Source organism: Eubalaena glacialis, chromosome 17 (genome assembly GCF_028564815.1).
Source record: "Eubalaena glacialis isolate mEubGla1 chromosome 17, mEubGla1.1.hap2.+ XY, whole genome shotgun sequence".
Taxonomy (NCBI): Eukaryota; Metazoa; Chordata; class Mammalia; order Artiodactyla; family Balaenidae; genus Eubalaena; species Eubalaena glacialis.
In genome coordinates this window covers 24,193,249-24,211,159 of record NC_083732.1, presented here as the reverse complement: position 1 = coordinate 24,211,159, position 17,911 = coordinate 24,193,249, and the positions used below count along the sequence as shown (strand labels likewise).

Sequence of the window (17,911 nt, the reverse complement as noted above, 5' to 3'; positions counted from 1 at the left end):
ACCTCTCTTCTCTTTGGGCTTTTTCTTGACAGTCTTGGGGTTTCCCACATTGATATCTTTGGCCCTAACCTTTTCTTGAGCCCCAGAGTTTAATTTCTAACCACTGGCTGGCCATTTACATTCAGAATTTTCTGAGCATTTTAAACCCAACCTGCCCAAATGGAATCCACTCTCTGGTCCTTTAAAGTCTCCTCTCTTCCTCCTTCCACCACTCCTCTTCCCTCCTTTCATCTTCATTGATGCCATCACAGACTTCCACAGCTCCTGCTGGGGAATCACAGGTAGAGCTTGGTCTTTATTTCCCCCACACCCCAGTCATCCAGTTGGGCTCCAGGGTCTGTTGAAGATCCCTCCGTGGTGTCTTGCAATATGTCTTTGCCTTTCTCTTTCCACTGTTGCTCCCTGGAGCACACTCTTTGTATTAGTTTGCTCTGGCTGCCATTGGGTGGCTTAAACAACAGAAGTTTATTTTCTTACAGTTCTAGAGGCTGGAAGTCCAAAATCAAGGTGCCAACAGGGTTGGTTTCTGGTGAGGACTCTCTCCTGGGCTTGTGGACAGCCACCTTCTCATTGTGTCCTCACAGGGCCTTTCCTCTGTGCATGTGCTTCCCTGGTGTCTTGTCTTTTCTCATAAGGATACCGTTCCTATTGGATAAGGGCCCCACCCTATGACCTTATTTAACTTTAATTACCTCCTTAGAGCCCTGTATCCAAAATACAGTCACATTGGGGATTAGGGCTTCAACCTATGAATTTTGTGGGGGACACAGTTCAGTCCATAACAGCCTTGGTGCTGCTGATGGTTTCACTGATTTCCTATCTCCCCTCTGTGATCCATGTTCATATGGAGGCAGGAACGATCTTTCTAAAACAGTGGTCCCCAACCTTTTTGGCACCAGGGACTGGTTTCATAGAACACAGTTTTTCCACGGACGGGGTTGGGGGCGGGGAGGGTTCAGGCAGTAATGCTAGCGGTGGGGGAGATGGTTCAGGCGGAAATGCGAGCGATGGGGAGCGGCAGATGAAGCTTTGCGTGCTCGCCGGCTGCTCACCTCCTGCTGTGCGGCCCAGTTCCTAACAGGCCGCAGACCGGTACTAGACCATGGCCCGGGGGTTGGGGACCCCTGTTCTAAAACACAGCTCTGACCATCTCCCTCCCATTTCTAATAGCCTGACCCAGCTCCCCCTTGCTTAGATGCAGTGTGAGGGTTCCTGCTACGAGACTTTTGGGCTCTGTCCTTCAGTTCCTTACCCTTACTAAGCTGGAAACCGGAGATAACTTTACCAACCCCGCGTTGCCGTAAGGGTGACGTAAAGGCTAACAAGTAATTGTTGTTTTGTTGTTATGAAAATTACGTTCGTGCTCCTCAGCCTGCTGTTCAAGGTCCTCCATCACTTTGTTACTCCGCGTGGTCCCCTGCCAGCAGCCTCCCCTTGTCTGGTGCTTGTTAGTGATGCAGATGCTGCACTGTAATTAGATCCTCAGGTGATTGGTATGTGAGGTTCTGGTTCCTCACCTGCTTCTTTTTTTTTTTTTTTTTTTTTTTATTTCTGAGATATACATTTTAAAGTAATAACTAGAATTATGACTTATAACATTATACCAGAACATATAAGATTTTTAGAAATTTCATGTAATGTCTGAAACATTTATATTAACATATTTCCATACAAATAACCCAATGAAAGTTTAGTATTAGTTGTTTTGTTTGTTTTTTTTTTATACTGCAGGTTCTTGTTAGTCATCAATTTTATACACATCAGTGTATACATGTCAATCCCAATCGCCCAATTCAGCACACCACCATCCCCACCCCACTGCAGTTTTCCCCCCTTGGTGTCCATATGTCTGTTCTCTACATCTGTGTCTCAACTTCTGCCCTGCAAACCGGCTCATATGTACCATTTTTCTAGGTTCCACATACATGCGTTAATATACGATATTTGTTTTTCTCTTTCTGACTTACTTCACTCTGTATGACAGTCTCTAGATCTATCCACGTCTCAGCAAATGACTCAATTTCATTCCTTTCTATGGCTGAGTAATATTCCATTGTATATATGTACCACAACTTCTTTAACCATTCGTCTGTCGATGGGCATTTAGGTTGCTTCCATGACCTGGCTATTGTAAATAGTGCTGCAATGAACATTCGGGTGCATGTGTCTTTTTGAATTACGGTTTTCTCTGGGTATACGCCCAGTAGTGGGATTGCTGGATCATATGGTAAATCTATTTTTAGTTTTTTAAGGAACCTCCATACTGTTCTCCATAGTGGCTGTATCAATTTACATTCCCACCAACAGTGCAAGAGGGTTCCCCTTTCTCCACACCCTCTCCAGCATTTGTTGTTTGTAGATTTTCTGATGATGCCCATTCTAACTGGTGTGAGGTGATACCTCATTGTAGTTTTGATTTGCATTTCTCTAGTAATTAGTGATGTTGAGCATCTTTTCATGTGCTTCTTGGCCATCCATATGTCTTCTTTGGAGAAATGTCTATTTAGGTCTTCTGCCCATTTTTGGATTGGGTTGTTTGTTTCTTTAATATTGAGCTGAATGAGCTGTTTATATATTTTGGAGATTAATCCTTTGTCCGTTGATTCATTTGCAAATATTTTCTCCCATTCTGAGGGTTGTCTTTTCGTCTTGTTTATGGTTTCCTTTGCTGTGCAAAAGCTTTGAAGTTTCATTAGGTCCCATTTGTTTATTTTTGTTTTTATTTCCATTACTCTAGGAGGTGGATCAAAAAAGATCTTGCTGTGATTGATGTCAAAGGGTGTTCTTCCTATGTTTTCCACTAAGAGTTTTATAGTGTCCGGTCTTACATTTAGGTCTCGAATCCATTTTGAGTTTATTTTTGTGTATGGTGTTAGGGAGTGTTCTAATTTCATTCTTTTACATGTAGCTGTCTAGTTTTCCCAGCACCACTTATTGAAGAGACTGTCTTTTCTCCATTGTATATCTTTGCCTCCTTTGTCATAGATTAGTTGACCATAGGTGCATGGGTTTATCTCTGGGCTTTCTGTCCTGTTCCACTGATCTATGTTTCTATTTTTGTGCCAGTACCATATTGTCTTGATTACTGTGGCTTTGTAGTATAGTCTGAAGTCAGGGAGTCTGATTCCTCCAGCTCCGTTTTTTTCCCTCAAGACCGCTTTGGCTATTTGGGGTCTTTTGTGTCTCCATACAAATTTTAAGATTTTTTTGTTCTAGTTCTTTAAAAAATGCCATTGGTAATTTGATAGGGATTGCATTGAATCTGTAGATTGCTTTGGGTAGTATAGTCATTTTCACAATAATGATTCTTCCAATCGAAGAACATTGTATATCTCTCCATCTGTTGGTATCATCTTTAATTTCTTTCATCAGTGTCTTATAGTTTTCTGCATACAGGTCTTTTGTCTCCCTAGGTAGGTTTATTCCTAGATATTTTATTCTTTTTGTTGCAATGGTAAATGGGAGTGTTTCCATAATTTCTCTTTCAGATTTTTCATCATTGGTGTATAGGAATGCAAGAGATTTCCGTGCATTAATTTTGTATCCTGCAACTTTACCAAATTCATTGATTAGCTCTAGTAGTTTTCTGGTGGCATTTTTAGGATTCTCTATGTATAGTATCATGTCATCTGCAAACAGTGACAGTTTTACTTCTTCTTTTCCAATTTGTATTCTTTTTATTTCTTTTTCTTCTCTGATTGCCGTGGCTAGGACTTCCAAAACTATGTTGAATACTGGTGAGAGTGGACATCCTTGTCTCGTTCCTGATCTTAGAGGAAATGCTTCCAGTTTTTCACCACTGAGAATGATCTCACCTGCTTCTTAACTGCAGTCCAGCTTTCTCCTGGTGCAGAAAGGAGACAGACCTTGGAGACAGACAACCTGGTTTCAAATTCTAGCTCCTAGAATTTGGTTTCAAATCCCAGCTTTACGTGGGCGTGGATGTTTACAGACCCTGTCTCTGCTTTGTTTCCATCTGAAAAATGGGGACAGTCATAGCGCTTACCTCACAGAGGTTTTTCGAGGATTAATCAAGACATTGTGTGAATAATGGAGCCTCTACCCTTGTGATTTTAAATTGGATTTCATATATGAAACTAAGTACCTTTTTGTGTGCTTGGTTCATGGTACTTTTTTTAAAAATTGAGATATTGTTAATTTACAATGTTGTGTGGTTTCAGGTGTACAACAAAGTGATTTACTTGTACATGTATATACTTTTTCAGATTCTTCTTCATTTTAGGTTATTATAAGGTATTAAGTATAATTCCCTGTGCTATACAGTAGGTCCTTGTTGTTTACCTATTTTATATATAGTAGTATGTATATGTTAATCCCAAACTCCTAATTTATCTCCCCTGACCATCTCCTTTGGTAACCATAAGTTTGTTTTCTGTGTTGTTTTGTTTTGGTTTTGAGTCAAGGTTTCCTTATGTGGCACTGGGCGGGAAATGACAGTGGTGTTTCTTAACCCCTCGGCCGCTGTACTGTCTCATCCTGATCATGGAACAGGGTCCTGCTGCTTTTCCTCAGGCAGGATGTGACTAGCAAAGATGTGATGGTGAGACTCCTCTTCCCGCGGAGGGTCAATCAGCTGCTTCTTCAGGGGAAGGTGGAGGGAATCCTTTCAGGTCTCAGCAGTGACCAGGAACCAGAAGGGGTCTGTATGTCTAATCTGTGACCAATCAGAACACAGTCCCTTTGTGACACTTCGTCCCATTGTGGCTGGGAGAGAGGGCCTGCTCCCTGCCGCTCCAGCTCCTTCCAGCCTACTTAACCCCATAAAGAGGAGTTCTTCTCAGTTTTTAAAAAAACCTTTTCAAATTTACAGAAAGTTTGCAAGAATAAGAATACTATAGACAACAGCTCCATACTCTGCCCAGATCATTCACCCACTGCTCACATAGTACCCCATCTGCTTTATCATTCTCACGTGCATAGTATTTTATTTTCTGAACCATTAGAGAGAAAGTTGCGTACATCATAGCACTTTGCCCCCAAATCCTTCCATTTGTACTTTCTAAGGAGAGGGATATTCTCTTACATAACCACAGTACAGTTGTAACTTCAGTAAATTCAATTTTGATAAAATACTTTTATCTCATCTGCCATTGTATTCCAGTTTTTTAAACTGACCCAGTAATGTCCTTTATAGAATTTCTTTTTTCTCTTTGGTTCAGGACCCAATCTGGGATTAGGTATGATTTCTAATTGTTATGTCTTTTTAGTCTCCTTTAATGTGGATCATTTTCACAGCTTTTTATGACATCAACATTTTTGAACAATGCAGCCTCTTCCTCTTTAAAAAAAAAAAGAACCTTTCTCATTTTGGATTTGTCTGACGTTTCCTCATAATAAGATTCAGGTTCTGCATTCTTAGCATGAATACCTCATAAGTATTCAGGGTATCACATTTGAAGACTCATGTCCACCTGCCTCTCGGGTGATAGCAAAGTTGATCATCCAGTAAAGGTAGTGTTCAGTTTCTCCCCCGTGTTGTTACTGTATTTTCCATTCTAACACCTAATTAATCTGTGGGGAGGCCCCAAAAGACTGTGTATATATCCCACTTTTAAAACTTTCTTCCTGATTCTTGCCTGAGTCTTTATGGTGATGGTTGATGTAGCGTTTTTCTGTAAGAGGCTTCCTTCTTCCTCTTTATTGATCTACTTATTATTTGTATGGCATGTTAGTTTGGGTTCTTCAGAGAAATAGACCAATAGGATATCTATATCTATATCGATATATATGCATCTATATCTATAAATAAGAGATTTATTGTAAAGAATTGCCTCACAATTATGAAGGCAGAGAAGTCCCAAGCAGTCACAAGCTGGAAACCCAGGAAGGTTGATGATATACAGTAATTCCCCCTTATCTGTGGTTTCACTTTCTGCGGTTTCAGTTACCTGCAGTTATAAAATATTAAATGAAAAATTCCAGAAATAAACAATTCATAAGTTTTAAATTGTTCACCGGTCTGAGTAGTGTGGTGAAAACTCGTGCTGTCTCACTCCTCCCCACCTTGGACGTGAATCAGCCTTTTGTTCAGTGTATCCTGCCCGCTAGTCACTTGGTAGCCATCTCAGTTATCAGATTGATTGTCATGGTATCACAGAGCTTGTGTTCAAGTAACCCTTGTTTTACTTAATAAAGGCCCCAAAGCACAAGAGTAGTGATGCTGGCAATTTGGAAATGCCAAAGAGAAGCCTTTAAGTGCTTCCTTTAAGTGAAAAGATGAAAGTTCTCAACTAATTAAGGAAAGAAAAATATTGTATGCTGAGGATGACAAGATCTACGGTAAGAATGAATCTTCTATTTGTGAAATTGTGAAGAAGGAAAAAGAAATTCGTGCTAGTTTTGCTGTAGCATCTCAGACTGTGAAAGTTACAGCCACAGTGCATGATAAGTCCTTAGTTAAGGTGGAAAAGGCATTAAATTTGTATAATAAGGTATTTTGAGAAAGAGAGACCACATTCACATAACTTTTATTAGTATATTTTTATAATCATTCTATTATTAATTATTGTTAATCTCTTCCTGTGCCTAATTTATAAATTAAACTTTATCATAGATATGTATGTATAGGAAAATTTCCCATGGTTTCTGCCCCCACTGGGGGTCTTGAAACGTATTCTTCACTAATAAGGGGGGCACTCCTGTACTTCTAGTTTGAGTCTGAAGGCCTGAGAATCGGGAAAGATGACGGTGTAAATTTCATTACAAGTCCAAGTCCAGACACAGAAGACTGATACCTCAGCTCGAAGACAGGCAGAGAGAGTGAATCTTCTGTTCAGGCCTTCAACAGATTGGATGAAGCACATCCACTTTGGGGAGGGCAATCTGCTTTACTCAGTTTACCGATTAAAGTGTTAATCTTGTCCACAAACACCTTCACGGATGCAACTACAATAATGTTTAATCAAATATCTGGGTACCCCGTGATCCAGTCAAATTGACACATGCAATTGACCGTCGGATATGGACTCTTGGACTCCTATTTTTAATGGTTTATAATCCACTGTTATCCTTAATTATGTTGGTGATCAAATTGTCCTATATTTGGCCAGCTGGCTGCTGTGTCATTATGACACGTCCAGAGGATCTGATATCTGTGGCCTGCCACTCCTGTTGGGCAATTGCATCGTCTGTCTGTGTGCCCTTCAAGCTCCCTCCAAGTAAATTTTTGTGTGTTACATAGCTTTTCCATAGACTATCTCTTGAACTCTTTCAAAATTCGGGAGAGCCTACCTAGACATATTTGAATGGTGTGTTAATGGGCAGGTGGAAACTTAATATTCTTTGTAGTCATTAGTACTTAACTCCGTTTCCATTTGCACTAACAGGAGTCATCCAGTGGGTTATTGCTCTGTGGTGTATACTTTACTGGCTGGAATATTAACTTCTGAGCTGCCCATGGGTGCCCTCTGCTGGCACTGCAGTGCATACACACTTTTCTGGGATTTCTCCTGCCCACTTTCTCTTTTGGTTGATTGGTCTCTCCAATGACCACACAATTATGGATCATGCGGTGCAAACAGTTTTGGAACCTGCTTTGTTTACTGATATCAAGAATATCTTTCCCTGTAAATATATACATTTCTACGTCATCATGTTCATGTTTGCATAGTTTTCTATTACGTGAATGTTCTATTTAGCATTTAAATAATCCACTTTTAGGAAGCATTTGTATTGTTTATTTTTTCCATTTTATATAGCACTAAAGTGGACATTCCTTGTATATATACCATTCATATGTGACTTATTAAGTTGAACTTGATAAATGGATAGGAATTTGACAGGTAAAAATATAGGGAAAAGAGACTAGTTCGAGAAAATTGCCTAGACCAAGCTTAGGATGTATTCAAGCAATAGGAAAATCAGGTTTGGCTGAAACGTGGTGGGGTAATAGTGGGAGATGTTGGAAAGTAGGCATTGTAGGATTCTTTCTATTGAACTGATAGACTCCAACTCCAACCGTAAGTGAAGCAGAATCGAAATTTATTTGTTTCATAACTGGGAACCCCAAGGTAGCTGGATCTAGGGACTCAGATGCTCTTGTTCCATCCCTTTACTGTCACCAATTCTCCCTCTGTCCCTTCCCAGTTTCTGCACTGGTTCTCTTGCCTGTTGGCATGGGGACAGAAGGAGCTCTCAGCTCCCCCAGCTGGACATCCAACAGTTCAGGTTATAGGAAGAGTCACTTTCTCCCATTACTCATTGAGTAAACATCAGGGAAGGCCTGTAGTTGGTGCTTTTGGGGTCAGATGTCTACCCTTAGACTAGTCCCTGTGAGCACGGGGTTGGGGTGTCTGCATGGGCCAGATCTGAAGCGCTAGCCCACGCCTGTGCCCAGGGGCAGAGGCGGGAACCATGGAAGACTCTCCCCTGGGAACCCTGTGGAGCAGGTGAAGCGTGATTCTTCAAGGAGAAGTGGGTGCTAAAGAGACAAACAGGAGACGTCTGCCACACTGTGGGGCGCTGGTCTGTACGGGAACGCTTCAGGTAGGTCCGAAGTTGGTGTGGTCAGTGACGAACGAAAAGAGGGAAAGGATGAAAAAGGCATATTATATGTACACTTTGGATGAAGAGCTCTTGGTGGCGCTTCAGTATAGAGGAGGAATACGTGGAGGTGATTCCTCTTGCCTGGACTGTGGCAGTAGACTCTGAGTCGCCCCTCTTTTAGCCTCTTTCTACCTACATGCATCCTATACACTGTTTCCAGAGCCATCTTTATAAAACATTTTATCCTGTTTCCCCCTGGGTCAAACACCTTCTGTGGCTTTCTTTTCACATTATATTAAGTATACAAGGTTGTCACTCAAGGTCTTTAATGGTCTGTCCCTGAGCTACACTTCCATTTTTTATCTTACCGCTCCCTTCTACTTAGTATGTGAATCTTGAGCCTACTGAATTTTTTTGCCATTCCATGAACATATCCCATGCTTTTCCCGCCTCTGGTTCGCTGTTCTTATTTTCCTCACGTGCTAGAATGTATTGACTGCGATCTGACTGGAGAACTACAGCTGGTTCAAAGAGTCAGATTCTACATAACGGTCCTAAGATTATAGCTAAGCAAGTAGAGTAAAAATTTTGAGACATCATTTAAATTCGGAATCCTCATGTTTATAAATAAGGCATGCAGTGTCTGCATAAGCTGTTATTTCCTTTCTTCACTCCACGTGGATTAGAGCGAGAACAGCAGTCCAGAATGCAGCCCCTGCCCTGGAGGGGAGGCTGTCCAGGCCCAGAGGGACTGACAGGTGGACACCTCACATCCTGTGTGCTGCTGGCAGAAGGGAGAGCTGGAGAAGGCAGGGCTTCAGAGGAGAGGTGGCGTTTCTGCCTGAGTCTTGAAAGACGAATGAGTTTCGCAGGCAGAAAAAAGGCGGCATTTCAGGCAGAAGGTGTAGCATAGGTGCCCACACCAAAGATCAAGGACATGGGAATTTTGAGGGTTCTGAGGAGCATAGAGGTGGCTGCGGCTTGCTCTGTTACCTGTGTCGGTGCTAATATCTTTTATCTTAGTTCCGGCTGCTGTAATAAGTTACCACAGAATTGGAAGGCTTATAACAACAGACATTTGTTTCTCACAGTTGTGGAGGCTGGGAAGTTCAAGGTTGGTTGATTTGATCCTGGTGAGAGCCCTTTTCCTGTTGGCAGATGGCTGTCATCTTGCGTCCTCATGTGGTGGAGAGAGAGCTCGAGTTAGCGCTCCTTCTTTTCTTGGGAAGACACTAATCCCATCAGGGCCCAATCCTCTTGGCCTCATCTAAACCTAATCATCTTCTAATACCATCATTTTGGGGGTTAGGGATTCAACATATGCATTGTGAAGAGACACAAACAATCAGCCTGTAACACTTTCTAATACTTGTGGCTCAAGGAGGAAGCATGAGAATGGAGAAATGTGTTTTTCCACCAGTGATTTGGTGACCACGTGTAGAGTGTTGAAAGGGTCAGGGGGCCCCATTAACCACATCTAGTCCAAGAACGTAACTGTGATGCCTGCCCTATCTCGGTAAGAGATACTATGGATTTCAAGAAACCAGCCAACTCATTTTTTCCAATAATAAAAAAGAAACCATTTATTCTATTTCTAAATATAGAATAAACAGCATTTATAGTTGCCCAAATTTTGGTATCTCTTAGGAGAAAAATACAGATTGATTTTTTGTTGTTGTTGTTAAAAGGAAACTTTTAAAAAACTTAAATAGACTTGCCAAAAATAGAGTACAACATGAGACTAACAGAAAAAAAAAATAGAAGATAACTCTTAAGATGAATATAGACTGTCTTGGTGCATATATATTTTATACACTAGCCACAGATTTTTTTTTTCATGCTTAAAATATTTTGATTCATATTTGCTTCCAATCCAGGGACAGTATATTGAGTTCCCGTTTTATCAGGTGCATTTGAAAAGGTAGAACACGGCCTTTTTTCTGTTATGCAGTAACAGACCATCTCCCGCCTACGGGAGGGGTTGCTTTTATTTTCACCTCTTTAATATGAGCTGAGCCACATGGGTGAAAGCAGCAGGAACCGTAAATGCTGTCACTCTGGCAAAGGCCAGGGTTAGCTCAGAAAGGGTCTGTGAAGAGGCTGGGAAGTGGATTTGGTGACTTAGAAGTTTTGTTTTATAAGCCAACCAGGACGGTTGCTGTGCAGGGCGTGTTTTCACCCAGGCTATTGCCACCCTTTCAGGCCTGACCTTGGTTAACAAGGAAGGGGCAGGAGGACGGACCTGGTCGCTTCACCCACATGGCTTTCTTCTCTTCTCAGTACATGAAACGGAAACACCATCTTTGCAGAACAGGGAAGGGAAGGGAAGGAAAAGAAAGGAGAGGAGGACAAGTCAGACTGACATTTTTGTTACACTAAAGCCAGACGTTGCTTTCGATAAAGTCATCTTGGAAATGGAGCTTTATTTCTCTACCAAGCCACACACAGAAAGCTGGTCGCTTAACCAGGAAGCTTGGCTCTCAGGACTCCACTCTAATCTAGGGTGGAAAAAAAGTAGCCCCCAGATGGCATTTGTGGGAGATTACCGGCTGATAATCCTTCCTTGTCCTAGAAGATTAAGTCTGCCCTGGTGTAGTTGTGGTCAGCTGAGTGATTTAGAAAAATAATAAATTGTAGTTTCTTGTCAATCTGCCAGTGTCTGACATTTGCTTGAACTGTTTGTACATCGGGGCCATGTTGCGGCACCAGGTCCTCCTTTGTTTACTGAAGAAAGCTCCAGAAAGCTCTGTTTCCTGTCCAGGTTGTTGGTTGTTGGCTGAAATGAACAGCAGGTGGTGACTAGAGCCTTTCCTCAGGTTGCTGGGGAGAAGTCATTTATTAAACAGCCCGCTTGTCCCAAGGGTGTGACGGCTGCCCCTGGGCCAGGAAGCCAAGCTCTCAGAAACCTGGGCTTGATTTCTTTCGCGAGGTTGCCCAGTGCAGTGATCCAAGGGAATACGGGCAGAGCAGCACGCAACCGAGGAATAGCAGGCGGTGATAGAACTATGCGTTCTGCGTTCATCTGGAATGGACGGTAGAGAGATGGATTTTTACGAGGACTACCAGTCGCCGTTTGATTTTAACACAGGAATGAACAGAAACTATCTCTACTTGTCTCCTAGTGGAAATACATCCCCACCAGGATCACCTACTCTTCAGAAGTTTGGTAACTACTAGTTTTCTAAAGTTAAGTTTGCTGTAATGAAACCTGTACACAACTTGGGATTTGCCGGGCCTTAAAATTCTTAGTGTAAAAAGGTACCGGGATCTTGCTCTGTTGCCACTAGTTCGTAAAGCTGCTACAGATTCCAAGCAGAGAGCTAGATGGCTCGTTAAATATTTAGAATATATGTTTATATATTTAAATATATATAAATAAATGGGAACTTAGATTTTATTTTATTTATTTTTAAATTTTGTATTGGAGTGTAGTTGATTTACAATGTTGTGTTAGTTTCAGGTGTACAGCAGAGTGATTCAGTTATACATATACATATATCTATTCTTTCTCGGATTCTTTTCCCATATAGGATATTACAGAATATTGAGTAGATTTTAAAGGTAGAACTATTTGTATGGGCATTAGAGGTCTTCTGATCACCTTAAGTTCATTGAGCTGATAAATAACAAAAAATGAGGGAATCCGAACGCTTCTGGTCACCTATGTAATTTATGAAGATTCCCCCCCACCCCCCAATTTTGTCTTTGCGAAAATGAGGCTTAAGCATCTGAAGCACTGACTAAATTAAACGTTTTGCCAAGGGAGGGCCTGGATTTTGTTCTGGAATACTGTGAGCAACATGCAGAACTATCCAGGTGAGAGATTTTAAGAGAAAAACTCAAAGCTGCTATACCTTTGGAAGCAGTCATTGCTTCCCATGTGCTGCTATAAGATTGCTCTGCAGGCCAGGAGCCACCATCAGGGAAGAGCTTAGTTTATCGGTACCGGCAGCACAAAGCTGGAAGCAGCCTCAGCCACGTCCAGGCCAATCCCCTCATTTTACAGCTAACACTTGGAGACGGTTAAACGACCTCTGTGACTTGCCAGAGAAGTAAGCAGATTTTCCTAGAAGTTAATGTTTCCCTTACTAGTGAAGAGTAGGTCACATTTCGCTCTTCTTAAGCTTAAAAAGTGGGTAATTTGGGGCTTCCCTGGTGGCGCAGTGGTTGAGAATCTGCCTGCCAATGCAGGGGACACGGGTTCGAGCCCTGGTCTGGGAGGATCCCACATGCTGCGGAGCAACTGGGCCCGTGGGCCACAACTACTGAGCCTGCGCGACTGGAGCCTGTGCTCTGCAACAAGAGAGGCTGCGATAGTGAGAGGCCCGCGCACCGCGATGAAGAGTGGCCCCCGCTTGCCACAACTAGAGAAAGCCCTCGCACAGAAACGAAGACCCAACACAGCCAAAAATAAAGAAATAAATAAATAATAATTAAAAAAGAAAAAAAAAAGAGTATAGGGGAAAACACAAGATTTGGAGACCCGGAGTTTAAAAAAAAAAAAAAAAAGAAGTGGGTAATTTAGAAAAAAGATGGTAAAGGCTACAACACGAAATCTAGTTGTAAGTATTTTAGGGAGCATGCTAAAGCAGCATGCGTCTCACCACTGGTCACAATCCGTGGCCACCTATGGGGGTGTAGTTTGGATTTCCAGGAATGGAAAAGTGTTGATAGTAACAGGGTAGAGCTGATCTCCAGAAGTTGGGAACTGGCAGGCAGCAGCTGGGTGTCTGTTGGGGGAGTCGGGTTGCCAGGAAGCCCTGTCCTTTGCTGTCCTTCCCCGGCTCTGTGGCCCACTGTGGACCTCTGCAGGAAAGTGCATCCTCCGCTATGCCTGCCCCCAAAGGATGACCTCCTCCATCCTCACTCTCAGTCCTATGTGTAGGAAATGCTTCAAGAGCAACACACAGTAGGAAGTTAGAGCTCAATGACAGAGTAAAGCCTAAGTGACATTGGCCGTGGGAGCTGGGACCGTAGTGACCTGACCTCGGGTAGATCTTGGTGATCAGTGTGCAAGGCTTCGAGATTCCCAGGAGGATTCTGCCGCTTGTTTGAGGTATCTCTCAGTCTTTTTATGTCTCTGTTCCACCTCCTTTTACTTTTCTCAGCTGTAGTAATTGCTGCCTTTGGATGTTTTCTGTTAAAACAGAAGCAGTGGGTAGGGTTGAGTGTGTCTCTAGGCAAATTTTGAACAATTACCTCCCCAGTTCCTACTAGCAGTCTGTAAGAGTTTGGGCTCATGGGATTAGACACAGAATGATAAAAAAAAAAAAAAGCAAGTGAACAACAAAAACTGAAAACAAACTCATGTACCCACCAGTGCTCATGAGATTTATTAGTTTGTGATAATTAAAAAAAAAAGGAACAGTGGAGAGAGCAGTAAAACAAACAGAAACCACCATAAGCAGTCACCTAGTACGAACATGGTGATTCTAAAATAAGCAAATCAAAGTGGGGATCTCCAGTCTCTGTGCCCAGGACTCCTCGGGGCACAAGAAGCCTGCAAATCTGTTTGAACATCAACTGTGAGGCGTAGATGGAATGAGTAGTGTCTTCTGTATGTGTGCAGCCTTTGTATTTCTAGATAGGAGTGCCTAGGATGGATACCTACATCATAAATCCATTTAAAAGCTCACGTGGCTATTGACCACTATGCATTTTCCTAATCAGCAGACAAGTAGTGCACAAAAAGGACTGATGTTAAAAGGAATCATACTCAGAAAGGCTGGGAACACTGATCTGAAAAACATATTCTTTGATATTTATCCAAAATGCCATCAAGGGGCAAATGAGAAGGTAACAAGATTTAATCTGTAGGCAGAATGTTCCTCAGAAACAATCTGAGTGAAGGACAGGATGAGGGCCAATGCCTGGTACAAAAGGAGGTCTTTTATCAGGGACTTTAAAACTCTCTTGATACAGCCAGCCCACGTTCAGAAATGCCTTATACTTCTTGATCCACAACTGTCATAGATACAAATGTCAATAGCTGAAGCAGAATCCTGTGAAACAGAACTTATCCTTACTATGTGTGATGTACTCTGATATTTTATATTATCCCATTTCTTCTTTTAAAAATGCTCATTTGGTACTGCTAAATGGATTTCACAGTGCATAGTTTGAAAAACACTGATTTCAGATTCTGGAATACAGGCTCCATTAGGGGTGTCAGTCTTTTGTTCACTGCTTTTCCCCCAGCACCTGGAACAGTGCTTGACAGCTGTGGTTCAACACATATTGTTGGTTGAATGAATGAGTGAATGAATGAATGAATGAAATGAAACTGGCAAAGAGTAAATCACACTGCAGTTCATTTTACAGATGTGAACATGGAGGCCAAGAGAGGTGTTGAGAAGTCCCCGAATCACAAAGTTTAGCCTAAGTCGGGACTCACACTCACCCTCAGTTCTCAAACCAGTGTTGTTTTTTTTCCTTTGGTTTGTTTGTTTTTTGATCACAGGAAATCTCCACCTGTCTGGTAACAGATATCATACAACAGGTTAATCATTTAAGGCATAACCTTTCCTTTGGTCAAGGGTCTTACAGTGGGGTAGTTTATTGATTCCTCATGTGCCGCTTGGACCTGAACTTTCCATGTTGCCATGCGGTCAGCAAAGGGTCTCACAGCTGGTTTCCTTGGCTGCCTTTTTCTCTTCCATCCTGTGAACATCTACAAGGAAAACTTCCCAAATGTTATTTATGTAGACTCACTCTTTCTCTTAAGGATTTTCTAACGTACAGAAAGATGCAGCCCTAGTTTATAAAAAAAACCTTTGGTTATTTCTAGTGGGTTCAGGAAATAGGAGCCATTTAAAACTCTGACATTTTAGTTTCGTGCTGTCGTATTTGAAACTCTAAAAACACGGAAAAAACTCAAACTGAAATTCTTTAGCTGTGAGTCCTTTTCATTCTGTTTTATTCCCCTTCTTGATTTCTACTCTGTGCCATTCTCTCTTCTTTTTAGGGAAGGAGTTATCACTTCTTGAAAGGTTTTCAGGATTGTCAAGGTCTTAAATCGCAAATATATGGTTTACAAAATAAAAATCCGAGCAGAATTGAAGAGATGTAGAACCTTCTTATTCCTACAGAGGAGATTTGAGGATGGAGTGACTTCCCCATTGGGGATCCCCAAATCCCTCCATGGCTGACCTTTCACCCCCTTTCATGGAGTGCCCCAGTTTTACCAGTTTTACACTTGACTGGGGCTGTGGGGACAGATGGCTCTGAAATAATTGGCTAAAGATTTTTTTTCCTCTCTCTTTTTTTTTTAAGATGAAAGAGATTCAAGGGTCAGTTTAAGAATATCTGGAGAGAGGTTAACCGGTTTTATCAATATGATTCTGGCTACAAATTTTAGAGATTCTTGGTATGGTGAAAACTGCATGCTGTGGGATTGGTTCTAACTCTTGGAACTCCAGCAAGTGTGTTGGGAAATAAAGCCTTGAGATAAATTCCTTCCTCATTAACAAAGAATGTGTTCTTCATTATGTTTCTTACACACTTGTGTTAATTAGGACTTTAAAATTCTGTTTCTATATTAACCATAATTAGTTATTCATCTTTACAATATATTGCAGATCCAAAAAAAAAAAATCTGGAGAGGCGCATGAAAACATTTGAAAATAAGAATATGTTCTCCCTTTGCTGTCTTTTCTTCCTCCTTCACTCTTCCTGGGAAGCGAAGTTCGGGGAGGGTGACCTTTTTTCTTGGGCAGGAAGTTGACTGCTGTGTCGGGCCCCGTGTTCAGAGTTGAGTCCCAGGAGCACGGTGGCCCGTCTGGCCAGAGAGCTCTCTTCCCCCTTTTACGTCGGTGCTGTCTGCCTCCCCTCCCCGGCTTGCAGGAATTTCCTCTTTGATGACCCTGTCACTGCCCAGTTCATCTCCTGGGTTCCTGGGTCGTCCCCCCGGTGGAGTGACTTGAGTTTCCTCAGCTTTCTTGTTGCTTGCTGTCTCCACGACAATTACTCCACTCATTTTTCTCTCCTAAGGTTTTACTGTTCTCACCATGAGCAAATATGGGAAAATCACAGCCTTAAGGAGTATCAAGGTTTCACGGCCCGTGCTCCTGAATCTCTTTCTTCTGAAAATAATCAAAGTCAAATAGCAGGTGTCAGAAGCTCCCTTGCCCGAAGTCAGTGGGGCACTTTTGCCCCCCTGTGGGCATTTGGCCACATCTGGAGGAGATTTCAAGACGATTTGGTTGTTACCACTGGGGGCAGGAGGGGATGCTGCAGACACCGAGTGGGTGGATGCCTGGGATGCCCCATGGGACGCTGCATAGGATACCCCCTGCCAAGAACTGTCCTGCTCTAAATGTCCGTCATGTCACAGTTGGGAAGCCCCGTCTTAAGTGGATCCTTTGCTTTTAGGGTCTCTTAAGGATAACCACTTTGGTGTGAGCACCTCCAAGTATTCCTCCCCCTCTTCTGGATTTCGTTACATCCGGAAACAAAGAACAAGGCACAGAAAGTTGGAGCCCCAAGCACAGACTTTTAAGGGGAAAAATTTTTATCTTGTGATCTTTGTGGATATGACCACTAAAGATATTTTGAACTATATGTTATATATATATATATTTTTTTTTTTTTTGGTATCTCTAGGTTAAAAAAAGGGGCCACGTATTTCTTCTTGGATGTGCTTAAAGAAAACAACCCCAGAGACTGAAGTTTCTTATTCCTCCTCTTGTCTTAAAGCCATCGTTGCCTCTTTGAAGACTGTGTAAGAGAGGTGTATACAGTTTTACTTTCCAGAGAAGCTTCTAGGCCTTGATTATCCTCTTACAAATTCTCTCTTGGGTAGACAGTGTTAACATTCAGACTTCAATAGCCGATACCTTACACTTCTCTTGTGGCACCTTCTTCCCTCCTAACTGAATGTTCTTGGAAGTGGCTGATGTTATATTCTTCCTGCTCTGATACCATTAGCGCCCCACCTATTCAACCACGGAGCGTTTGCTGTGTACACACCTCCTCTGTAACATGAAGGTAGGCGCCCTGCTCCAAATGGTAACAATCTATTAGATTATGTATGAGACAGAGTTGTATTGCTTCAGAAAAGTGACATTTTAGGTCTGTTTTAAATAGGTAAACCTTTTTAGGTGAAAGCAGTGAAGTGAGAATGCAATACATAAAATAAAAAGAGAGGCAAGGTAGACCAGGATGGGAGACAGGGTTCCTGTCTCTCCCTCTGACTCCACGGGGTGCCTTCCTACAATTCATTTATTCAGAGAGTATTGCCGAGTATCTCCTGTGTGCCAGACACTCTGCGCCAGATACTGTGCGGGGCCGAAGCTACGTGTTCGGAGCGCAGTGCTAAGGTCAAATACTGCCCAGCCGGCTGTGTTCTAAGTACAGTAGGCAATATACGGAGGGTATTAGGCCCAGAGCAGCCCGGGTCACCAGGTCC

General features: G+C 42.3%; 1 protein-coding gene across 2 annotated transcripts in view; it reads left to right on the top strand.

Moving 5' to 3' along the window:
• The window catches only part of TPD52 (tumor protein D52), a 126,189-nt gene that overhangs the window by 72,020 nt on the left and 36,258 nt on the right, over nt 1-17,911 (top strand). Inside the window, exon 1 of one of the 2 annotated variants that reach the window (XM_061171362.1) lies at nt 11,411-11,671. The exons of the other annotated variant lie outside the window; for it this stretch is intronic. Within the exon in view, the coding sequence (XP_061027345.1) occupies nt 11,533-11,671 (139 nt within the window). The 5' untranslated portion in view covers nt 11,411-11,532. Of the gene's footprint in view, nt 1-11,410; nt 11,672-17,911 lie in introns of those variants that run through there. 2 annotated transcript variants of the gene reach the window in all.